This window comes from Mizuhopecten yessoensis, unplaced genomic scaffold, assembly GCF_002113885.1.
Source record: "Mizuhopecten yessoensis strain PY_sf001 unplaced genomic scaffold, ASM211388v2 scaffold7205, whole genome shotgun sequence".
Classification (NCBI taxonomy): Eukaryota; Metazoa; Mollusca; class Bivalvia; order Pectinida; family Pectinidae; genus Mizuhopecten; species Mizuhopecten yessoensis.
In genome coordinates, this window is record NW_018406933.1 from 365,893 (window position 1) to 392,477 (window position 26,585).

General features: G+C 35.2%; 1 protein-coding gene across 10 annotated transcripts in view; it reads right to left on the reverse strand.

The window, feature by feature from the left end:
* Positions 1 to 11,601: 11,601 nt before the first annotated feature.
* The window catches only part of LOC110453251, a 90,795-nt gene continuing 75,811 nt past the window's right edge, over positions 11,602 to 26,585 (reverse strand). For 7 of the 10 annotated variants that reach the window (XM_021502125.1, XM_021502126.1, XM_021502123.1 and 4 more), the window contains 9 exons: positions 25,809 to 25,910; positions 25,338 to 25,439; positions 24,436 to 24,537; positions 23,648 to 23,749; positions 23,177 to 23,278; positions 22,425 to 22,511; positions 19,629 to 19,688; positions 19,229 to 19,318; positions 11,602 to 18,795 (listed from right to left, as the gene is read on the reverse strand). In XM_021502125.1, coding sequence (XP_021357800.1) covers positions 14,822 to 18,795; positions 19,229 to 19,318; positions 19,629 to 19,688; positions 22,425 to 22,511; positions 23,177 to 23,278; positions 23,648 to 23,749; positions 24,436 to 24,537; positions 25,338 to 25,439; positions 25,809 to 25,910 — 4,721 coding nt within the window. In that variant the 3' untranslated portion in view covers positions 11,602 to 14,821. The remainder of the gene's footprint in view (positions 18,796 to 19,228; positions 19,319 to 19,628; positions 19,689 to 22,424; positions 22,512 to 23,176; positions 23,279 to 23,647; positions 23,750 to 24,435; positions 24,538 to 25,337; positions 25,440 to 25,808; positions 25,911 to 26,585) is intronic. The other 3 variants (XM_021502130.1, XM_021502128.1, XM_021502131.1) reach the window with 2 other exon arrangements.

The window sequence follows — 26,585 nt, forward strand, 5'->3', positions numbered from 1 at the left end:
TGTTGATTGTATAGGAACCTGACAACAGTCGGTAGATTATATAACAGCCTCGTCATTTGACATGTGGTCAGAAACTGAGGAAACGTGGATGCGAGACGCGTGAAACTGATAGCGTTTGAAGTGAGTGATCTTGCGACGGAGCACAGGTTCGTTACAAATGTCTGAAATGTTTATGTGTGCTGTGAGCCTGTGACTCATATCAGTAGGTCTGTAACATATGTGTCTGTAGGTCTATATAGAATATGTGTATTTCAGACATTTGTAACGAACCCCTGTTGACCAGTGCAGTGTAACAGACGATATTTCTGATAAATTCCATGAGTGTAAAATTGTTTCCATTGCGGGCATTGGTGATTTCAACCGATGTGCATTTTGTACGACATTATTGCAGACCTTGGTCTTATTTTCGTTGTAATAAAAGTGTTTTTTATTTTTTAATTTGCACATAAATTTATAATGACATTGTCAAATCTCACAATGCCCAGCAATATTTCAGCAGCCGTAATGTTTATTTATATTGGATATTGTAGTTCCGGTCAGTGTTGTATTAATACGCTAAGAATTATGTCTCGTTATGCATGGTAATTGAAGTCCCATCAACGACACAGCTTTCAAAGAGGCTATACAGTGACAATGTCATGCAAATGTAAATATTAAGATATACATTACGTCTATGTTATTGTAACATGTATTTTATCTGTATACTGTTACATGTATTTGTTTTAGATTTTTGATGTTAACCATGAGTTATGGAATCATCAGCAATGTTATGAGAAGAAGTGAAAAACTGGTACGAAATATCACAGCATAAATAAAATAACGACATAATCGATACAATGAAATAAAACAATCAGTGAAGGCCAGGTGTTACTGGAGGGAAAGCGTCCTCCGCTTCAACGAAGGCATATATTTCTAGGTCAAATCATATAAATGTAACTTCCTCATAGCGAGAACAAAGCAACGAGGTATGCTAAGGAGCATATTGAAAAAAATGACCATCATATAACAACACATAGAAATACATGTTAAGTACAGTAGCTTGTAAGCCGTATGAAATCATGATACCAAAAATCCTGTCCATAGTCTTCAGCAACCTGGGTTTTTAGAAACCCCGTGTTGCTAGTTTGTCATTCAGGAGTCGACATCTATAGCGGAATTATATGATATTCGGACAAGCTCTTGAACGGTCTAACCTCAAAACATAACAGTTATCCAGTACACAGGCATACATGCACACATGTGGAATTTTTACACAAGTGGCATATGGCTAGTAGTAAGCGCCTTATTAAATACATATAGCTACTTGTAAAGCTGATTGTCCTATATAGATATGGCGCTTTATCTAAAGTCGTATAATACGTATTAATATAATTTACTTCTTCTTAGCCGTTTTTACATTAACGTACTTTTCGATAATAGCAATTTTGCACGCGTTTTCCTTGCAACTTAAAATAATACAGTTATATCGCAGTGCTACATGTACATGTCCCGTTAACCAGGCGGGTCTGCTCGGCTGGTCAAACGAACGCTATAACGGTCAGCGTTTCAGGGTTCGAATCCTGGTCTGGCCTCCTTTCATATCACACACCGTATACTGGTATCGGTTCTGTTTTGTTAATTATATCCTCATAACTTCCGCAAGGTATCATTTTCTTAAAAAGAGAGATTTACTTAAAATTGAAGCTGGCCAAACCGACAAATAAATAAATAGATATATGTATACATATATGGATAACAAAGATTTATAATTAATTTTGAAACAATGCTATTGTTTAAAACGTCAGTATTTTTTGTCAGAAACGTCAGAGGTTTTTGTTACAAACGTCTCGGGTTTTTGTTACAAACGTCACCGGTTTTTGTAACAAGCGTCAGCGGTTTTTGTCCTAGAAACGTCATAGGTTTTTGTTACAAACGTCTCGGGTTTTTGTTACAAACGTCACCGGTTTTTGTAACAAGCGTCAGCGGTTTTTGTCCTAGAAACGTCATAGGTTTTTGTTAGAAACGTCAGCGGTAACGCCGGCTTTACAATGTCAGCGTTATTGTGATAGAAACGTCAGCATTTTTGTAAGATCCTGAATGATGTTAATTTGATGCAAACATGATCATGTTTTGTGAAATTGACGACTGACTTTGACACCTATACGTGTGACAGTCAGCCATTCCATGAGAGTGTCAACAAATCCGGGCGGATTCAAATAGTTCCCTTAGAAACACGCAGTGCCTCGCCAGGAGCTGACACCTTGAGGCTGCATGTCGGAACGTACGTCATTTAAGCAGACGTTCACAGGTGTCGCATATCTAACAAAATCCCATGCCGCATGGCCTGCTGGGAAAAACCTCATGCATTTCAAATTTCCCAAGAAAATTACAGAGTAATAAATATTCGTCAGGGTTAAAGCTGATGAATGTGAACTATACACGCCTCTCAATCATTGAGTTGTGAAAATCGATACCCTTTAAGTGACGAACACGCAACCGTGATTTATCTACAAACGAGAAAAATAACAGTAGCGTTTATCACGCAGGAGTTCCGTAAACGCTGGAAATTGATTGTGTGGTTAGTATGGTACAGTTCAGCATAAAAATAAATACAGAACAGATTTAAAACTGGGTTTTTTCTTACTTCGTTGTTTATTGATGATGTCAATTTTATGATATTGTTCCGGATCAAAAATGCAGGACTGATTGTTCTAAATTATTTGAATAATTGTGGCTGTGACATGATATATTTCTTAATTTAAAATGGAAAAATTTGATACATTTCATTTTCTATACATCTGTTATCAAATGTCGTAACAGATTTAGATTGGTTGGACACAAGAGCTGGATACCTATTCCGTCTTTGCGTATTGCAGAGTTATCTTCCCCTGGAAGCAGGTGTTGATTGTTACGTCATTGGTTTGTGTGAGAAAATTACGTCGTTTTCTCAAAAATTGATGACGTTACTCTCACAAACAAGTGACGTAACAATCAATACCTGCTCCCAAGAGAAGATAACACTGCAATACGCGAAGACGGAATACTGTGTACTGGATAACTGGCTATTTATGTGTGACCATGTTTCATTGTGACAGTGTCAAAGACGAACGTAAGGCAATTTGGATACTGATACAGTATGCTAAAAATGAATGACACTGCACCAGACAGTTGTTTCGCCCTTCTGGGACTCGTCGGTGATTCTTGGAGCCATGAAAGTTGAAATCTAAATGGGTTTAAACTAATGTTGAAGCAAAGGCGGAGTTGCAATCAACTATAACCTAAATTTTATGAATTATAAAAAAGGAATAAAAAAAAATAAAAAAAAATGAGTACTAGAAAATTTTGGATTAACAATAAGTGTTTATATTGAGACCCGTAAAACTACACAAAAAAAAGATCCCTGTGACCATCGAGCTTAAGACAACCCTCGGGGACTAAGAAATCCGTCAGCAGACCCTCTAGTACATTATATATCTTGAAAGATAATAATACTATATACCGCTTTATCACAACCGTAGGTCGTCTTAAAGCGGTTCACAAGTTAACTATTCGTGGTTATAGTGCCTTTGCAACCTGCCAATATCTTTCTCAACTCCCTGGGGAGCATACATCCGGTGCTGCCATTTCGACGCTCACAGCTAGCATTCTACATTTCTAGCACTGCCCAGCCACGTACTCATTTACAGCTGAGCAGACTGGACCAATCGGAGTAAAGCATCTTGCTCAAAGATACAACACAGTGCCATGGCGTGACTGGAACCCGCAACCCTTCGGGCACGAGCCCGGCGTCCTACATGTACCACTGGACTACCGTGCCCCCCGGAGATAACGTAAGGCACACATACACATGTGATTGTAGTTTAATACTTTGGTAAATGATACAATATGATGGAATTGAATAAAGGAACTTGCACCTAAAATCTTAATTTGTCTCTTAAAATATAAATGTTAACTTACTTTTATTTTACCAGAATTATGAAACAAGTTATTTCAACGTCTATTAATCACTCTTGTTGGCCCATATGTAAGTCGGGCGTAGGGTCTTACCTTTTTGTCTTTTAAGGACTCATTGGTGATTTCAAAGTGATTGATTCCATTTCCATTTCTGTTCACATGCAAGTTCCGACAATCGTCTCTTTGCTTCCCTTGTATACAAAGAGTATTGTTATGTGAACAATACGATCCTGTTAAGTTTAAAAGATGTATAGTCAGAAATAAACTGTTCGTTGCGTAAATATTCATATCGGGCGAATACATCTTGTGATCGGGTATGTCCAACTGTGTATTCGTCTTTAGACAATCGTGATTATCGGTAATGCATCTTAGAACCTTAGTAACCAACAGAGAATAAATAACTAGTTTCACATGTAATGATGCAAACGCCGATATCAATGTTGCCTTTCCTTTTGATTTGCTGTTTCATTAATTACTCATAGTTGTTAAATAGTGTTTCCATACGTTTAATTCTGAATTTGCCTTCGTGTGCTGACGTTATGATACTGTAAAACATACAAGTGTTTGCGCGTATGTCATTTTGCGAACCATATAGCGAAACTATAGATACATCACAATATATATATATATATATATATATATATATAAGCATGAAAGTATTGATGTTAAAAAAAACATCACACATTTCTATAGCATTAAAGAGGAGATATCAAGATCGATTTCGAAAAAGCTCATGGAGAAACCAAACTAGCGCTAGACATAAAGGAGCACTCAGTATTCTAAAAGTCACAATTCTTAACGGAGATGACCCTGTTGCATTAAGGCAGGTTTTAAGAGAGTAATTCCCTCACTGACCCAGGCTTTGTAGCATTTAATCAAAGACCTGTGATGCTGCTCTTTCTCTAAATGATCTCTGCTCTCGAGGTGCCATTCCATGTGACCAATATCCATTATTGAAGGCAGAGTGTGTTTAAAGACTCCTTCTGATGATAGCTTTTCAACATTTCGCTGTTAAATACTTTTTGTCATTTCCAAAGGGCGGACAAAGTTCAAATTGAAGATTTTTGTTTTCAAATTTCAGGTGAAGATATTACTTCACATAATTAATAATTAACGTAATTTATCTTTTTGAGTTTTTGAGGTTAATTGCAATTTTGCTGCCAAATGGATCATTTTCAATCTATAGTACTGTGAAGCATTTATTTTACGCGAAGGACTTTTTTGGCGGTTTTATGAACAGGAAACCAGATTTAAGTACAAATTTGGCCCGGATATTAGCGCGAATGTGAGAGGAAACCCGAGTACCCGGAGAAAACCGACGTGGTCGGCAGGTGACTCCATATCTGTTCACGTCCGATCATGGAATCGAACCCCGGCCTCCTTGGTGAAAGGCAAGTGCGCTATACATCGCACCACCCGACCATTTAACTATTAAGATGGTTAATTCAAAAGCTAGACAATTGGTAACAAGAGTGAACAATATAAGTTTAAATAACTCGTTTCGTAATTGTTATAAATAAATAAAGTTTATATTTTATACATACATTAAATAGCTTCAGTGTTTGTCATCATATGACCCAACATATCAGAAGGTTTCTTTAAAGTGTGAATTTACCTGACAGATCGTCTTATATTTTAATACCAATTATTTGTTTACCTTCAAGTTAACTGTCTTGTTTTCAGTTGGAAACTGACAACTCATATTTTGAACATGTAACCTTCTAATTCCAGATGGTACGTTGCAGGTATACTTGCATCTGAGTAAGTGATATTAGCCGATGCCAAGTCGAGGTCAACATCGAATTTCGGGTCCTATCTATTCAACATTCGGCTGTTACATATTGTTCGTCATTCCCAAGGGCGGACCGATTTCGAATCGCAGACATTTTATGTCAAGACATTTATCTTTTTAATCATCAATTCGTTTAAATAAAAATTAAAATGTCCCTGTCAGTACGATAATAAAGTTAATAATGAATTAAATTCTATACAAATTCATGTGCCATTTTTGGCGATACGGTGTTAATATTTTACCAATTATATATTAATATACTAGGACAGGTACTGTAGATAACTGGTGGAAAATAATCTTTAAAATTTGGAAACAGATACAGCGCGCCGAAATGTGTTACGCTGCACCATACAGCTGTTGTAGGAATCATCTTTGATACTTGGGGCCGAAAACTTGGAAATCAAACGTGTCTGAACTAATATTGAAACAGAATGGGTGCGGAAAACCCGTCAATTATATGAATTTCAAAAAAAAATAGTGAAGTACTGGTTTATTTCAATTAAAAGACGAGCATAGTGATTACATAAAGAACCGCGCCACTATAAACATCAGGTAACTGTGGCCATTGACTTTGAAAGGCTATGTCTATAAGATATACATGTATGTTTACGTTACAATATTCATTACCGCTACATTGGTCGTAAGTGTATGAAGTCGATGAAATGATTCCACTTTCTCTATTATAGTAAAAGTCTTCTTTTTTGAATTCCGTTTTTATTATAAATGATTGTTCATCATTTATTTCGTAGATTCATCAGTTTGGCATGAATAATGAAGGCTAATTTTATTTTGAACACCTACAGGAATCGAAAACTTATTTTGGGAGCTTTCGATAACTTCTGTTTCCTTTGTCAAGCAATGAGTGTAAATGACCGGTGACTCGACTTTAAACCGCTGAAAACAACTCATATGCTGAGTCAGTTCATGTTCGTGTTCAAAAGAACCTTAACCTTTATTGAAGGGAAGTAACTCGTACATACTTTGAACTCACTTTACTGTGCTTGTTAACGGACATAATCGATATAAAGTTCTTTCGATGTAGAATGGGTACTTAATAGCAATACTCATGTATGTGTGGTATACAAAATGTGAAATAATTATCAAATTTCAGATGCGACAACAGAATGAGCATGAGCTAGCAATAAACACTATCATACAGCCATTCCTGAAGAGATACATCCTCGATACTTTAGGGGTTGCGCTCATTTTCGATCTGTGCATCCCTGGAATATGTCATAGCTAAATTAAAGGCACGCGACTAGCTTTTTGATTGGTCTCAGGTAAAAAAACCTGACCAATTTCTTAGGCTGACACATGTCCTTTGAAGATTACAGAAAAGCGACTTCCGACTTCAGAGTCGGTCAATTTTACCGTTACGCAACTGAGAGATTATTTTGATGTTCATCAAAGGATCAAACTATTCTCCTCGTCTCATCCGCAAGGTGGTGCACTTTGAACATTCGAGTTTGCTATGACATATTCCAGGGGTGTAGAGAGCGAAAGTGAGCGTTATCCCTTGAGTATCGAGGATTGGAGAGATACCACGTGCTCATAAGGATCAGTGTCCCATTTCAGGCAGAAACAGTAGATAGCAAATATATTGATGATGAAATCCCGCTATGAATAAAAAAGATAAACAGCAGATGAGTTCCTGAAAATTATACATCCCAGAAAAAGTCATGTATATTCATTCTGAATGCCTCCTACGTTGAATGAAACATAAGTAAATAAAAAATAAATAAAAAACAGGATGATAATTATCTTACATTTTATTAAGATATTATAAATTGTTTATTTTGCATAGCACGTATATTGTACAATTACAATACGCTATCAATAGATTATCAATCAGTAATTATGCATGTATTATGGATTCCGTTATCATAATACCTCAAAATAATACATATTTTTAATAAACTACTAAACTAGTAGTAGATAGTCAGGTCAGATCAATATTGTTTATTCGAGTCTAGAGAGCAAGTGATCGGGACAGCCCCTGGCTAACAAGCTCTCTGAAAATAATACAATATGACAAATACAATGTTTTATTATACATGTAATACAATAAAACGATTTGAAAACTAATAGTACTAATAACAAGTAAGGGGGGACCATTACAGAAGTTCCCCAAAAATCCATAATTTACTTACATACCAAGTTAAAGCAATATTGGACATGTAGAGGTACCCATGACATCACCCTGGTGTACACTTATACATGTGTTAATAGATCAGAGGCCGTGGCAGCCATCTTGGATGCGCAGCTGTTACAAAAATTGTGTCTTGCGCATCTCGGCACACGCCCCGATACTCATTGGTAGTTTCATTGGATTCCAACTTATAGAGTCTAACAACATTTTACGGCAGAACAAGAATATTAATAATAATAATACAGTTATAAGAAACGGAGTAAAAACAGTAAGACTTAATACAAAATATTCAAGTTCTACTTCGTAGTACGATTTAGGTTTCGAGTGGTTTGTGAGAGCCCTACCAGCGAGATATACCAAAATTCACACTACTTAGAAGCTTCTTATATGTATAGCCTTTGTCATGCACTTAAACTTAATTATATTAATGTTTTTTTTCCAAATCACACCCCGAATTAATCTGCTTATATCAGGCACAAGGTGACGTACGAAGGCCCGCGGAACTGATATTTGCAGCAGTGCCAATCTGCAGTTTGATATGAAAAGTAATGTTATCATATATAATTTATTACTTAAAAACCATAATGTCGATGTCTTTCCTTTTAGTTCCCATGGCTGATAACATAATGTAAAGCCATAGTTCTGTTCGATAGTAATTGTCATTTTTTGTCCATGTTTTTTTCTCCGCTGACAATCAAAACAAATTCTGTGAGATTCCAAACCCCAGTAGGGTCCGGAACATTTGGTAACACAACTATTACATTGTAGGCTCGAATATGGACTAATACATACGGAAGCTGACTTTATCACCGGATGTGGGCTGATATCGAAACAATCAAAAAGGGACGGGAAATATTGATACTTTAAATATAGTTCATTACAGATGCAGTTTCATCCTCGAAATCCAAAAATGTATCTCTCTTATGTGCTTTGCGCCCCCTGACTCATCCTCGATACTCCAGGGGTTACGCTAGCTTTCGCTCTCTACACCCCTTGGATATGTCATAGCAAAATCGAAGGCTCAATGTTTGCCACCTTGTGGATGAGACAAGGGTAGTTTGACCCTTAAATGTACATCAACATAATCTCGCAGCCGCGTAACGGTAAACATGACTGACTTCGAAGTTGTGTGACCCTCCTTTGTAATCTTCAAAAGACAGGTATCAGCCTAGCGATTGGTAAGGATATTTTTTTTTTACCTGAGACCAATCAAACAGCTTTCGTCGTGCTTTCGATTTTGCTATGACATATCCCAGCGATGCACAGAGCGAAAGTGAGCGTAACCCCTGGAGTGTCGAGGATTCCCTTGAATTTGTCATAACGAATTGGAAGGTTCTGCACGCGCCACCTTGTGGATAATACAGGGCAGCCTAACGGTATAATTGACCAGCTTTGAAATTGGGAGTTGCTCCTCTGTAATCTTCAGACGACAAATATCAGCCGAACAATAGTTTATTTATTTTGACCTGAAACCAGTCAAATAGCTAACTTGTACTGCATGCCTTCCATTTTGGCAGGGAAATGAGCGTGCCACCTGGAATTCGAGGAGGATGCAATTTGAGCGATATTGTAATAAAATATATGATCTATATTTATATATTTACGTTTGATCTGCATTGCCACAATATAACACTACTAATACCAGTTCCGTGTTGTGATACCATCACGCATGCGTAGTGATATATCCACGCTAACGCGCGTTATTCGTTTTGTCTGCAATCCTGTTCCGTGTTGTAGTACCATAACACGGAACAAAATGCTGTTTAATGCTTAAGTGTATCATACAAATTCTAAGTAACGTACAAAACACATAACGAAAATTAAAGGCACACATCATGAAACCTTACTTCCCTTATCCTCCAAGTTAACTACTATCATAAAGATATTTTGCCCATATTAAGAAGATATGCATCCCTGGACCTGTAAATGTGATCTAAGGTTAACTGTTTTAATTGTGCATTGGCTATATATGTGGGTGTAAGATTTATTTTATGATTTATTTCCCGATTATCAACTATGACAGAGCTGAGACTGACTGATATTATCAATAAAAAGGCCAATGCCAATACACATTTTATAATTGAAGTCTACGCTTTGTTCGATAGCCTGAAAAATACATATTCGATAGAGGACAAATTTGAAGCAGACGTTGATAAATTCATCACAGGCATATACGTGTGATTTAATAAGAAATATTTTGAGATTGTATATGAAAAAAATATGTTATTTTTTACATTTAAGCTATTGAGCAATCCGCTTTTCATTATAGTTTTAGTATACCAACACAAGATTAATGATTTATGTTGGGTGATGGAACATATTAAATGTAAAAAAGTTAAGCAGTAATTATACTATTACACGTATAATCAATCATATAGTGAAATCACTAGTAACACTGAAATGACGTCACTAGTAAACCGGAAATGACGTCATGATTTCAAAGTGAAAGACACTTGCGATTAAACATGATCTGTATTTCATGTGGTTAGACGATTTAAACATCGATCACATTTAAACTCGTTTTTTAATAAAAAAAAATACACAGAAAACATTTAAGAAACGCAATGGTTACACACATAAAAAACATTATCACATCATATATTGACTGAATGCCATGTTCCACTTCAATGTCATTAAAACATTTAAACTACCACAATAAAAAACAAATCAATATGCCGTAATGATTCGAATTGTATATATGAAGGTTTCGAATGGAGCATCGTAGGATACATGCTTACATACCCCCTCATTCAAAATCGTTGCGCATACTAGCTATTTCAGGCATAAGCTATCATTTCCTGCATTAAGGATACACCTACCACTGCCAGAAACTGTTGTCGGCATGATTAAAGCCATGATGAACAAAACTGCAAAGTAAAACTTCCATGACTGTCATGAAAAAAAGATGAAATAAACAAAATATAATCATTTAAAGTGCTTTTGAGTGTATATTGCAAACAATTACAGTGTAACTCTGAATTGCTTTGTCAGCAGTGGGACATGCATCCTTAATGTATTATTATCCTTGATTTATGCTCTATATCTTTACACACCTGGTACAGTTGTAACTGATAATTTCAAATATTAATCACCACTCTTTAGACATTTCTATGTCAATGTCTTTTCATGCATTTTATCATGAGTACGATTTTCCTGTAATGTTATGCTCTATATCTCATAAAATTAATAAAAAATCATTTTACTATACACATTTAAAGATATGAAAGAAAAAAAATCATTTTTAAATCAAGAGGATTTTTTAAAATTTTTTTTTATTCTATTTTTTTAATTATTGTTTTTAGAAAAATCTTATTTCGATATAGTTTTTTTTCTCATCGATTTGCCATTTTTTGTTGGAATGGACGTACAGAAACAATATTGAAAAATATGTGAATCATACAACAGGCCTGATATAACAAGTCATAAATGCATCAAAATCAAATGTAGTTATTAAGTCATTGTCCTGAAACTACAGACGGCGGTGATTTCACAAATTTAGCTTCATCATATAATGATGTAAAAGTTACAATGATGTTGACAATATTAAATACATAGTATATAAATCAAATCTACACAGCAAAAGATAAACCTGTTTAACACATGATACTATATGTAACAACACTAATAATGATACAATGTTTTTAGCTACTGAAGTGTTTTATCATATAAACGCATATATATTAACAAGTTATTGTAAATGTTTAAATAATAAAATAACATACTTAATAATATTTCTTATATAAAAATATTTCAAATGGTTTACAAACAAACAAAAAATCTAAATACACACATGCATAACATTAATGAAAAGAGTGACTTACAAGTTCACTAATATTATTGCGTTCCCTATAGGAACATATGTTTATAGACAACATGTATAACAGTTATATGAAAATATAAAAATCATATTCATATATTAATTTCTACTCTGTGAATGAATATAAAAATTACAAATTATAATTTGTACGTCAAGAAAAAAGCATCCACGTTAAATGTCACTTTCATATTTGGATAAAGCTTCGATTCAATCTCTGAATTTACCAAATAGATAGTTTAAGTGTTTCTCCATTATAACGTTAAACACGCAGAACACAACATCTTTGTATGCAATTGCTGATAGTTAATTCTTAGGATATAGACAAATAAAGGGAACGGTAATTTTTGATTTTTTCATTTTCATATGAACATCCTGATTTTTAATTTCCAGCAAGTTAAATGGTTGTTTACTTTTATACCGATATAACAATGTCGACAATACCGTTCAATTTATGTTGGAATCAATAACAATGTATTGTTGGTAAATTTTGTTGAGGATTTATTTTCACTATATTCGCTGTCACCAACGACTACACGAAATTAGAAATCCAGTACGGATAATGTAATAACAACCATATTTGGATATCCGTAGTTAACATAAATTTCGACTCGTTGACTGGTGGTATTATATTTGGATAACACAAAACATTCTACATTTTGAAAGGGTTCATCCCAATTGTATCTACATAATTCATTACGATACTTATCAATATGTACACCACTTCCGACCAAAATGAACAAGCATGTTTTCCGTTTGGTTATGTAAAGTATTTGGTCCACTAAAAATCTCATGCACATTGACCAATACCTCAGCATCCAGTCAATTTGTATTCAGATATGATAGTTTTATAATGGAAGGATAAGGAATATATTTACAGTTTACACTGACATTCATTCAATAGACATTAATCCAGCAAACTGGAGTTATCATCTTATTATATGACCATATACAGTTTCCATGACGTTGACACCAATTGAAGTGGGCGGAGCTATGCAAACTTTCCGCGAACGAGACACAATTATTTGAATTCATCAACAATAAATTTTGGCAGAAGTAACCAAAGCTTTTGCAAATTTAAGACTTTTACTTATATCAAACCGATCAATCAATAATAAATTATCTAAAGAATGATTACTAAATAGTTAGAAATCATTCACAGAAAAATAGGATTGTCTGGTTATGAGGTGAGAATTCCAGTTGAGCACAGATAAATCTATCATAGATAGCTTTGCCAAACGTGCCCTACTGTAGCTATCAGCTCATAACATGACCGTGTAATTGCATTCTAAAAGGCAAACAATGGTATAGAAACCATCAAGAAAGGTACAATTTAAGTAAAAGATAAAGGAACATTTAAACGATATATATATCGATTTGAAAATAAATTGTTGGTGCAAATAAGTCAGATAACATGTTAAAAGATGTTACAATCGCATATGCTATGTTGTCATACATGAATTAATAAACAAAACACATATTTACATGTTTTAGGTAGACACATTGGGGCGTGCACATGCTTAGATTTATATCAGTAAGACACCAATTACATATTGTTCAATACTATAAACTGGATTTTTTTTTGCTGCAGTTTAATTTTCGCCCCTTTTCGCCTTCCATAGTTAAGGCAAATTGATCATTACAGCGAATATAAGTAAACACAACAATAAACAGAGTAATAAGATGTGAAGGATGAAATAGACACTGGGGCGAAAATTGATTTCAAGGGAAAAGGGCGAAAATATTCCGGTATACAGTATTTAAATACACAATTCATACAATTCATACAAAATGCATGAAGTTTTAACATAGATGCTTTATCAAAATATAAAACAATTAATAGTTAACAATAAACTATGTACATCATTAATTGATAGCGTGCGAACTAAATAAAATAAAATAAAAGCTGTGCTTACAAAATATCCTTAAACAGCATAAAATAAATTCCCTTACTTACATCAATACTAGTATATGTCGTAAACTACCACTCACAATAATACAACAGGACACCCTGAACGTGTTTCCAAACTCATGTAATATATGAATAATTTGTCATGGGATATTGCTTAGTTTATGAAAATCTTTCATGAGTTATGATGTAAAAAATACAAGTGATACATAGTTAACGTTTTGAAATTAATCGCCACGACGACCAGGTTAGGTCTGGATCGAAAACTTCGCATGATGTCCTTCATATTTCATATCTATCTCAGATCCATGAACAGTACGACGTTAACATATTAAGCGAAAAGTCATGACGTAGTATGATCATATGGTGAAGGATTTTATGATGACTGTATTTTCAGTTGATATTATGACCATGTGACGGTTGTATGAATGTTTTATGAATAATATACAGTAAATTATTTGATATATTTAAATTTTCCATTGTAATACAAAATGGAAATTTCTGCTCAGGATTAGTTTCATTTTCAACAAAACTTGCAATGTACACATTAGGCCAAATAATTGCATGATGTACTATAATTCCCAGGCAATACATATTGATAATGAGTGGGGAATAATTCAGCGAAATGAAACGAACTAACACTATACATCTCTATTTACATAAGAAAACACTAATTACATCAGTGTACGGTTGATGCTCATTCTTGCATGTAAAACCGTTAGACAAAGTTATCTACGAAGGGGATATTCCAATAATTCCAATACCAAATACATACACAGTATCACTATACTTATTTTACTGGTGACATGAACGTTAAGTCAGCTGAATAGACATCTATTGGTTTGATAATAGTGATGTTTCTTTGGGTGGGACTATACAAATTAAAAATGGAGCGCTCCACCAGGACAGCACGCTATCGTTTTATGCAAGTTGTAATGGACGGCGCAGCAGACGATCGTCTGCGATCCCTAGCTCTCTACTACTGGATCGCAGGTTTCAGGCCTAAGTAGGGTATTCGCCAGGTACTGGGCGCAGGTCTCTATTTTTTCTCCGGGTTCCTAATTTTGTCAACCACCAAGACCTTATAGGACGTAAAGTTTAAACCAAAGTATTACTGTACAAATTCCAGTATTTTAATACTATCACAACCCTAACTTTGCCAAACCAGCATTGGATAAAAGATGTCATCCCTTATGACACGTGCATTATTTCTGCTACTCTACTCTACTTATTTTGGTGTTCTTCCGCTTTTGGTTTATTTGCTGTGTTATATGGAAATTCGTTTTCAACCATTTCTTTGCACCTGCACACCTTGTGACGTTCTACACTAACTATTTCTACTTGTGCTCCACAACTTTTGCACGTAGATTTCTTCAATAGCTTCACGTTGTATGCCTCAAACCCTAATTGGGCAGTGAATGCGAGAACAAACTCGACACGAAAGCCTGCATATTTGCTTCCCACGAGGTTTTCTCCTGTTTTGAATGGACAGAATGGGACTTTAACTTGAACATCGGTATTTCCTTCGACATACAATTTGAGCGAGCCATGTTGTCTATATGTATTTGGAGGCTGGATTGTTCCTGTCAACACTACAAGAGTATAGCTTGCTGCCTCATCGTTGATGACCTTACCCTTGATATAGTTTTGGTAAGTGCTTCCTCGTTCGATACATCGGATACCACTCTCCTTCCCTAGCCACTCTCTTGGTTTCCCTTGGTTGGAGAACTGTTTACCTATTTGTTTCATTTCCATTTCTGCCCTTTTTATGGCCATTGCTTCTTTTAAAATGTTAACATCACAAGACCTCCGAGAGTGGATCGATAGGGTACACAGGAGGACAAATAGGTAGAAAATAGAGTAGGGACTGCATATGTTTTTGTGCCAAAAACGTACGTTTGTTAAAACGTCTTCCAAGGAATAGGACGTTTTCTGTTGGGGATGTCGAATTGCCTGGATCCAATCTATGAAAACAAAGTCTACATCCATATTGGAGTATTGTTCTCCTGGTTGCCTGATATCATCAATGTTTTTTTCTAGCATTGTAATTATAAACTTGATGTCTCTTTCATCTTTGATGTCATTGATTGTTCCAAGCCGATTTACCTCCCCGTATTTCAGCTTCATTCCTACAATCGTTGCACATCGGGTATGGAATGTATCAGGAACACTTAAAGTAGCTAAGTAGTTCGTTTGGATCATCCCTTTGAAAAGCATGTTGTAGTTTGTGACTTTCCTGTAAAACTGTTTATCAATATGTGACTGATCAACAGTGTTAAAGCACTTCATGAACAGATGTTGAATGTTTGATAAGCTTTCTTCAACAAACAAAATTATATTGGCATTTCTCGACTTTTCGCGAAGAGCTTGGATCGTGTCAAAATGATAGTGGCTTTTCAGGAGATCACATATGCATAGCCGTACGTTTATTTCTCCAATACAGCCAAAAGACTCCTGACAACCTGCATATCCAAATTTTCTGCAATCTGAAAATGCTTTGCATGCAGTATTTGCTAAAATAAACATATTCCTGACTGCATCCTGAAATTGCATCTCTGAATTATCTTGTTTCCTGCACTTTGCTATTTCAGCTTTAATCCGCTGAAGGTAAAACATTCCGTACATATGATATACAAAGCTCGGAACGAAATCGTCATTTTCAGAATCAGTGTGACTTTCCTTTGCTTGACAACCTTTTATCGCTTCCTGGAAAAATGTTTCAGTTTTCTCATGTTGTGTAGGACAAAGCAAGGAATATGCTCTCCCTAGGTGCGCCCACAAACTTGAGATGAAAGGAAAAGACTCCGCAAGTGTTTCCATCACACGAAGGCGTTCAGTAAAGGGTTGCTCCGATGGTATGCTTTCTATCAGTCGTGAGAACTGACGTTTTTTCAGTTGAGTGTCATCTGCTCCACCTTCACGATAAATGAACGTTTGTATTATTATATCAAGCATTGTTTTTGATTTTTGACCTGTTTGGTCTTGTCGGGTTTTCAGATCTTTTATAAACTCCAAAACAAAGGGTTGGAGATGGTTCTTTGCTAACGGACTCAAGTTCAAGCCCTGATTGCAAGTTAACACTCTCGATAAAATCTGATCTAGGATTTCTCTTGCTATCAGAAAATGACATATCCTAACGCTATTCTGAACGAATCCTGACTCAACTGGAACTGTGAATTCTTTGATGCTAGCCGGAAATTTGTCATACGTGAACTTATAATCTGCAGACCTTCCCAACAAAGTTCCAAACATTTGACACGGCATGGTTCCTTGGCCGTAAAATTTGACTAGTGACAGATAACCAAGAACTCGCTGATTCTTATTCAACTCTTTACTCTTTATGTCCACCTTTAAGTACTCAGCCACATACTTCGCCACTCCTTTGAACTCTTGTAGATGAATGACTAACCCAAACTCGACGAGATGATGATTTACACCTTTCTCGACCCCATCAACAAGCTTTTGGATCTGGTCCTTCTTTTTGACATTATCATGACAACACCGAATAAATTTCGGTCCCATACGCCTAGCTTCTCCTTTAGACAAGGTTCCTTTGAGAAAATACTCATGTTTATCAAGATTGATCTTTGTTTCAGACACACGTTCTAAATATATAAAAACCACAATCACGTGATGCAGTTGTTGTTGTATTTGTTCAAACTTGTTTTTGTCTGATCCATCAAATAGGACGACAATGGGACTATGAGTCTCCTTGTAAAGAACAGATATATTTTCTGCAATTTGTTGTGGCTTTGCCAATGAGTCTGTTCTAATCTGAACGCATGGTGTGATTTCATGCAAGTTCCAAAGTATATTTTGACCAATGGTAGTTCCCCCAGCTCCAGGAGCATGGAATATTTTGACAAACCCTTGATTCAACGTGTCGATAAAATTGCATTTAATATCATTCACAATGGTTGGAAGTAGATCCCTCGCAACATAAAAATGTTCCGGGCCATCGGTGTAGTAGGATTGCCAACTTAAAGTGCCACCTTTGAAGAATAATCGTTCTTCTTCTTCAGAAGCAGACATATCAGAGGAACTACTTTGAGATGGGTTGTCAAGATAAAGTATTTGCATACTTTCTCTGAAAGAGGCTGCTGATGTATCGTTGATACGAGTTACAGTGGTGCCATCATCTGTTGGTAATCTGTATGTTAATGAATTATCTTGTTGCGGCCCTAGATTTGTCGACAGATCATGGAAAACATGGTCAAGTTTTTCTTTAAGGTGATAGTTTGGAGAAATCATTTCGTCTATTAGAGATTGGTGTTCTGCTGGCGGAATACCAATAACAACAACCTTTGGGGCAGGCGCAATGGATTCATTTAATGCAGAAATTATTTTTTGGAACTTCAAACCTGTGGCTCTATCCTCTGGCCAGCACGCAACCACTGTCAAAACGCTAACTGTATCTAGCATTTCGTTAATCTTGTCGACATGTTGCTCAATTCTTTTTTTGATATGTGGATACCACAATTTGAAACTGTCTGGCGTTTTGCTTTCCGGTTCTTTTGTTACCCCTGAAATGAAACACCATTCCGTCCCGAATGTTTGTATATTCGGAGGATCGAACCAAGTGCAAGGGTACAGTCCTTTCCCCTGTTTTCTGAAAACATCTTCAACCCTATAGAACAAACCATCTGTGCGACTATCAACATCAAAATCAAATACGCAAAGCCATGGAATATTTGCGAGAGCATCCACGTTTCTGCTAAAATCTGTTTTGGAAATCAAAAGCAAATACCTTCCTCCACGAAAATTATCTACAAATTTCAAGAAGTCATTAAATGCAGTACATTTATTCGGAATGTGTTCCCTTTTCTGACTGTGATCAAGCGTAGGGCGAATTAACGCAGATGGGTTATTTTTAGGTGAATCTTTTGTTTTGTTAGTTTTCAATGAATCTTCATTACTTACATGAGTGTTGGAACCCGAATTTGGTGTATTGGAAATATCACGCATGTGGACAAACCATTGATCACCTAACATTCTTAGAACAAAAACCTCCTTTGACTGTTCTAAGTACGTTAACAGTGAGTTGTCATATACACTTTTAAAACTCTTACCATGCCGTTGATTAAAGCATGATTCTAGCTTCTGTAGTTGCATTGTGTTCACCTTCGGGTTTCCTCCAACTGATCCGTTTGCTTTCAAAATATCGTGAAGCTGCTGTCTAATTTTCTTGTGAGGCACATCTATAACAAAACATAATATGATAATTGTCCCATTCATAATATTTTCAAGCAACGCAAAATAAATAATATGCATGTACATCTAAACTATACCGTTTCTAAGACATCTAGACTAAGATATTATCAATCGTTGCTTTTGTTTTAAGTGATTGATAAACAGTTCAATGACAACAAATAGTTCATATTTTTAACCTTTGGATCAATATTTGTTATGCAATGTGTTACAAATGAATGTAAACAACTTCATGTTGTGTGCCCTTTATCAGGTACAAATCGAACAATCAACAGAGACCAGTAACCATCGTTGTCTCACTATTAAAGGAATATTTGATGTTGCAATGTTTTTAAATACCGCGTTGCATTTATTCGTCAATATGCTATTTTAAAAATAACCAACAACGATAACACAGTCAGGCATTGTAGGTTATTGATATACCTGTAGAAGGTGTAGCTTCAAACACCATAGCGTTGCTGTCTCCAACAATCACGTTGCCTCCGGCATAAATTGTCGTTTGATACACAATATCTAAAGGATATAACAAAGTCAAAATTACGAAAAACATCTTTCTATCTATATCTGTCTGTCTGTCTGTGTGAGCTTAAGGTATGAACAATTGACAGATTCATAACGAAAATGTAATACTTTCATGTTCTTTTCAGGATGCGTACTATGGTCATGTTCAACAATATTCTATGACACTAATAAAAGTTGTCCTTTTGAAATCACACATATTAGACAAATTCATGTTATGAAGCAAATTAGAAAATGACAAAATTAGAATTAGAAAATGTAGCATTGATTTCGAAAAAATGACTGAAAAATACATATGTCTTACCTTGTTTTGCTTTTCCTTTTGTCGGACTTTTCTTTTTCTTTGTGGCAGTTTTGTTTTTGTCTGAATAAAGTACATGTATTAACTTATGTTGTTGTTTTCCTAACATGAGACAGAAGTGTGATAGGAGGAGAAAGATAAAAAACCCCAGACAAAACTATGGTCGTATGCAAACTGTACCTATTTTTCTATTTAGTAACTTGAGTATCATGAATTTGTTTCAAGCTGTGTTGTCACAAAAAGTTCAGTTATGACGTAACAAATAACACAACTTTCGGAATGCTATAAAATACAAAAGGATGTTCACTAAAAGAAAAAGTTAAAGTTTGTGCAGAAATTTGATATCTACATTTTGTAGTGTAAAAGCAATAACAGAAATTTGGCTTATCCACGCTAAAATTATCGAACGAAATACACCAAAAAAGAAGCACTCACAAAAAAGAAGGAAGAAAACAAAAACAAGTTATGGTAAACCTCGGGGACATACGCATGTTTAGACTATCTGCAAAAGCATCTACTTTATTAAGAAAAACAATCATAACTTAGTTTGTCGATCACCATATAGCAATTTCGTCAATGTTGATTTCATTACTGTACAATAGGTCTAAAGAATTAATATCGCTGCCTAGAGTGAGAACAGAAAAGGAATAAAATATATAAGCTAAAGCTAAAGCTAACAATATGTACAAATGTAACTAACAATATGTACAAATGTAGTTTTAATAATTATTTTAAGTACTTAAAAGTAGTTTTTCATTTAAACCTGCCAAAAGAAATCTCAACTTTAACACTTAGACTGTCGAGTATTTAACGCAGCTAGTTTGAAGAGTCTACAACCTTTGTGTCAGATGTGACGTTCTGATTATTATGATGTCAAGGTATTATTAACGCTAAGCTAAACTTGCTTGATATTGCTCATATTTATTTATAAATTGTAAAGTTCGTTGGGCCTCTCTTGAGTTCGGAGGTCTCGGCTTTGAGTTCAGAACTGGTTGTTGCTTTATACTTTTATATAGGTGTATTTTCCATAAGCATTAAGTCCTGTAGAAATTGTGAGTTGTTTCCCTTGCATCGATCTTGGCATTCAATATAAATTAATGCTGATTCTAGAGAAAAAAATGATAAAGTAGGCGATAAAACAATATATATAAGATTCTATTGTATCGTTTTAGAAGCAAAATATTATACTTTTCATATTTATACCAGTCTCAAATCACAGTATAGACAAGGGTTTTAAAAGAAATTAACGCTGATACTAGAAAAAATACATTAGGCAGCGATCATACACTATATATAATATTACATCATATCGGCTACAAAGTAACACATTTTACTTAACTACCCTGCATATTCATACCTAAATGCATGCCAGAGTATGATATTTGTCCTTACAAACCACTCGTCATAAAGCCTCTAAGTATAGCGAGTGTAAACAAGAAGGCTGGTCGGGTCTTCTCTTTGACAAAAAAAAAAAGGTTTTGTTAAGCGAGGGTAAGCACCTAATTGTTTAACATACATAGGTATCATCTGGAAGTTGGGCCACTTGTTGAAATTTTGAAGCAAATTATGTAATCAACTTTATTTTTAAGCCAGTGTCACATCGCACACGCAAAAGAAATATAATTCATAATTTATAATTGTATAATTTAAACAGTTTGATGTCTTATGATAGCCACTTATGTAAAATAATCATTGTAATACAGCAGTAGGATTGATACAAGCAACATAAATTTGTATTTTATAGCGAAATGTATAGAAGTGATAATTTTTTTTTTTTTTGCCAAAGTCGACATCATTTTCTTTTGCACTCATTTTTACCCTCATTACAGATTTCGATTAAATACATACAATTATGTGTTTATAACTTCCTATGTAAAATAATTTATCACTGTTATTCATCCGATCAACATTTTCTTTTAATGCAAATATTAGAAATGAAAATTCAAAGGTCAGAACAACTCTTTTATGCACAACCTTAATGTTCATCTTGCTGAAAAATACAATTGTATAGTGTTTATGCAATTGCAAGTACCTGTCAAAGTTAACATGCCGACATTTCCAATGTTGGTAACATTGCCATCTGCAGCTACATTGCTTACAGAGTCAATTTCATTCTTTTCAATATATGCTTGAGTAAAAAAAATCTTTTCTTCTGTATTGAAATGTAAGAATGAATTTCTTTTTCTTAAACCATTGATTACAAATTGCAAAAGGGCCTTTTTTTGCCGATTTCATAAAATATATAAAAATGCAAATATACTTCCTTAAACTTAGACTTAACTTATCGCTCTTTTCAAACAATCATACAAATAATCGATGGACAAAAGACTGTACATGGAAAATACCGGATTTGCGGTACGGAAAGAGTTAAAGAATATCATACTCAGGACCAGTAAACTATAGTGTATACTAATGCAAACCCTAAACCCCTACCCTGGTGAGGAGATTCCGAAGCAGCCTTTCGTTAGAAAGTCGCGAAGTACTTCAAAGGGAGGACATTTGTATTTCTGCTCTCGAGAAAGTGAATGGAACCTTTTCTCAAAACAAAATTAATCAAAACAATGACATACATGTGCCAATTATAAATCAATTAAACTTGTATGGTGAATAACAGTTATTTTAGAATAAATAATGCATTGAACAAGTACTTAGCTGCTGAAGATAGAAACAAGTTTACCATAAACTATTTATGTTTTACTTTGCCCTATAATCTGAAGTGCTCTACACACATGTTGACTGGATGTAGCTAAGATTAATGACCGCTACAGAAATGAAAATTAGAAGTTGTGTGGTATTTACCTGCAGAATGAACTACCTGCGGATTGCTAGGCAAAGAATCATCGTCTGCCAAAGTCACCTTATCGCTGTTCTTTTCTTTGACACTTTCTGTCGGTTTAAACATAAATAATACGTAAAATAGCAGTTAACTTCTCTAGATAGAAATATATTTGTCATAAATTATTTACACTTTGATCTGTACTATTAACTAAAGTAGGTTTTGAACATGTGTAATGAACGATTAGACACATGTAAGTGTTACATGCTGGCTATCCATTCGAATTACAGTGCAAATCGAACGTTCTAATACAATTTGTATTTTTTTTTTCGCAACACAAGTTTACAATCCTTAAAATGTCCACCACACATAGCGCCTACCTCAGCATGATCAAGACTCGTCAGGTGTAGTTACCTTTGGTCCCGTGACCTTTCGGACACGTGATCTCATGATCGAATCATGCATACACATCATCCCATCCTGGTTAATGGTAAGCTGGTGCAGGCGCATGTATGTTGGTTCCGGGGTCCCACGTTCAAAATATTCATTCCTTGTAAGTCTCAGTCCTACTTAAGAAGGCCATAGTTATGGTCGAAATATTTGGGAATGTAGTCCTGTGTTGCAAACAAAGGTTTAAAAAAAATCATCACATTTGTAAGTACCAACACAGATGGACTTTCACACTTACAGTTTGAAGCGTGCTCATGTGTTGACCTGATGTAGCTAAAATGAATGACCGCTACAGAAAGGAAATAAGAAGTTTTGTCGTATTTACCTGCAGAAGAAACTATCTTCGGATTGCCAGTCAAAGTAGTATCGCCCTCCAATGACACCTTTTCGGTGTCTCTCTCTTTGACCTTTTCTGTCTGTTCATTTCCTGCCAAATAGTTGTACGTTACACACACAGGTGTTTTCACTTTTTAAAGTGAGTAATAGTTACAGTATATAAAAGCAGCTGGATCATACAGCTTTTTCGTCCTTCAAAGAATCATAGGTGAGGCTAGGGGTCACAAATATTTTGATGGTCATGTATATGCTTACACAATAAAAGTGAACACAGTAATTTTTAAAATAAATAATACGTAAACTAGCACTTAACTGCTTTATGAAAATTGCTACTGAATTGTCAGTTCCAACACAGAAGAAGTTTCATACTTATAGTTTGGAGCGTGCTGATGTGATAACGAGATGTAGCTAAGATAAATGCCCAGTACAACAGGGAAATTAGAGGTTTAGTGGTATTTACCTGTAGAAGGAACTATCTGTGGATAAACAGGCAAAGTAATATCGTCCTCCAATAACACCTTTTCGCTGTCCTTTTCTTTGACCTTTTCTTTCTGTTCATTTTCTGAAAGAAAGATGTCCGTTACACACATAGGATACGGGTATTTCGTCCGTCGTAGACATCGATGGTGCTAGGTATCGCAGTATTTTAGTCATGTATATGCGTAAACAATAAAAGTTAACACAGTTATTTTAAAGTAAATAGAATGTGAGGAAGCACTTAACTGCTCAAGATAGAAACAAACTTGTCATAAATTATTTACACTGGAATTGGTCTGTTAAACTACATTGCGCTACACACATGTTAGCATTATATGCTGGCTATCCATTCGGATTAAAGTTCAAATTTGAGCGTTCTGATAAATTTTTAAAAGAAAATTCAACACAGGACTACAATCCTTAATTTTTCTACAACAACTATCGCCTAACGCGGTATGACTAAGACTGGTCAGGCGTAGTTAATTCGAGTGTCCTAATGCATTTTGAAACTTTTGGAGAGTCGAATGTATATGGCCTACTTGATCACACGTTCAAAATAATTTCTCCTGGTAAGTCTTAGTCCTGAGGCCGCAGTAATGGTCGAAGTATTAAGGAATGTACAGTGTAATCTTGTGTTGCCAACATAAGTTGTTTACAAATAAAACCCATCAGAATTGTCACTACCAACACAGATGAACTTCCATACTTACATTTTCGAGCAAATTGATGTGATAAATGAATGCTACAAAAGGAAAAATAAGAGGTATTTACCTGCAGAAAGAACTGTCTGCGAATTGCAAGACGTAGTAGCATCGTCTTCTAATAACACGTTTACGTTGTCCCTCTCTTTGACCTTTTCTTTCTGTTTATTTCCTGCAAGATAGGTGTACGTTACACACACAGGTAATTTCACTTTTTAAAGTGAGTAATAGTTACAGTATATAAAAGCAGCTGAATCATACAGCTTTTTCGTCCTTCTAAGAATCATAGGTGAGGCTAGGGGTCACCAATATTTTGAATATCATGTATATGCTTACACAATAAAAGTAAACACAGTAATTTTAAATAAATAATACGTGAGAAAGAACTTAATTGCTCAATATGGAAACAAATTTGTCATGAATTATTTACACTTTAGTTGGTCATATAAACTACAGTGCGCTACACATATGTTTAATGTGCGATTAAGCACATGTTAGTGTTACATGCTGGCTATCGATCTGGATTATTGTGCAAATTCGAGCGTTCTGATTGATTTTGTAATATTTGTTCGCAATACAAGACCACAATCCTTAACATTTCATCCACAAATATTGCCTACCTTAGTATCACTAAGTCTCGTCAGGTGTAGCTACCTAGGGTCCCGTGACCTTTAGGACACGTGATATCATGGTCGAATCATACATACACATCATCCCATCCTGGTTAATGGTTAGCTGGTGCACGCGAATGTATGTGGGTTCCCGGATCCCACGTTCAAAATATTCATTCCTTGTAAGTCTCAGTGTTACTAAAGAAGGCCACTGTAATGGTCGAAATATTTAGGTATGCAGTCTTATGTTGCGAACAAAAGTAAAAAAAAAAAACCCATCACATTTGTAAGTACCTTGACCTGATGTAGCTAAAATGAATGACCGCTACAGACAGGAAATAAGAAGTTTTGTCGTATTTACCTGCATAAGGAACTATCTGCGGATGGCCAGGCAAAGTAGTATCGCCCTCCAATAACACCTTGTGGGTGTCCCTCTCTTTGACCTTTTCTGTCTGTTCATTTCCTGCAAGATAGGTGTACGTTACACACACAGGTAATTTCACTTTTTAAAGTGAGTAATAGTTATTTCATATAAAAGCAGCTGGATCATATAGCTTTTTCGTCCTTCTAAGAATCGTAGGTGAGGCTAGGGGTCACAAATATTTTGATGGTCATGTATATGCTTACACAATAAAAGTGAACACAGTAATTTCTAAAATAAATGATTCGTAAACTAACACTTTACTGCTTTATGAAAATTGCTACTGAATTGTCAGTTCCAACACCGAAGAAGTTTCATACTTATATTTTGGAGCGTGCTGATGTGATAACGAGATGTAGCTAAGATAAATGCCCAGTACAAAAGGGAATTTAGAGGTTTAGTCGTATTTACCTGTAGAAGGAACTATCTGTGGATAAACAGGCAAAGTAATATCGTCCTCCAATAACACCTTTTCGCTGTCCTTTTCTTTGACCTTTTCTTTCTGTTTATTTTCTGAAAGAAAGATGTCCGTTACACACATAGGATACGGGTATTTCGTCCGTCGTAGACATCGATGATGCTAGGTATCGCAGTATTTTAGTCATGTATATGCGTAAACAATAAAAGTTAACACAGTTATTTTAAAGTAAATAGAATGTGAGGAAGCACTTAACTGCTCAAGATAGAAACAAACTTGTCATAAATTATTTACACTGGAATTGGTCTGTTAAACTACATTGCGCTACACACATGTTAGTATTATATGCTGGCTATCCATTCGAATTAAAGTTCAAATTTGAGCGTTCTGATAAATTTGTAAAAGAAAATTCAACACAGGACTACTATCCTTAATTTTTCTACAACAACTATCGCCTAACGCGGTATGACTAAGACTGGTCAGGCGTAGTTAATTCGAGTGTCCTGATGTATTTTGAAACTTTTGGCTGGTACAGTCGAATGTATATGGCCTACTTGATCCCACGTTGAAAATAATTACTCCTGGTAAGTCTTAGTCCTGAGGCCGCAGTAATGGTCGAAGTACTAAGGAATGTACAGTGTAATCTTGTGTTGCCAACATAAGTTGTTTACAAATAAAACCCATCAGAATTGTCAGTACCAACACAGATGAACTTCCATACTTACATTTTCGAGCATATTGATGTGATACATGAATGCTACAAAAGGAAA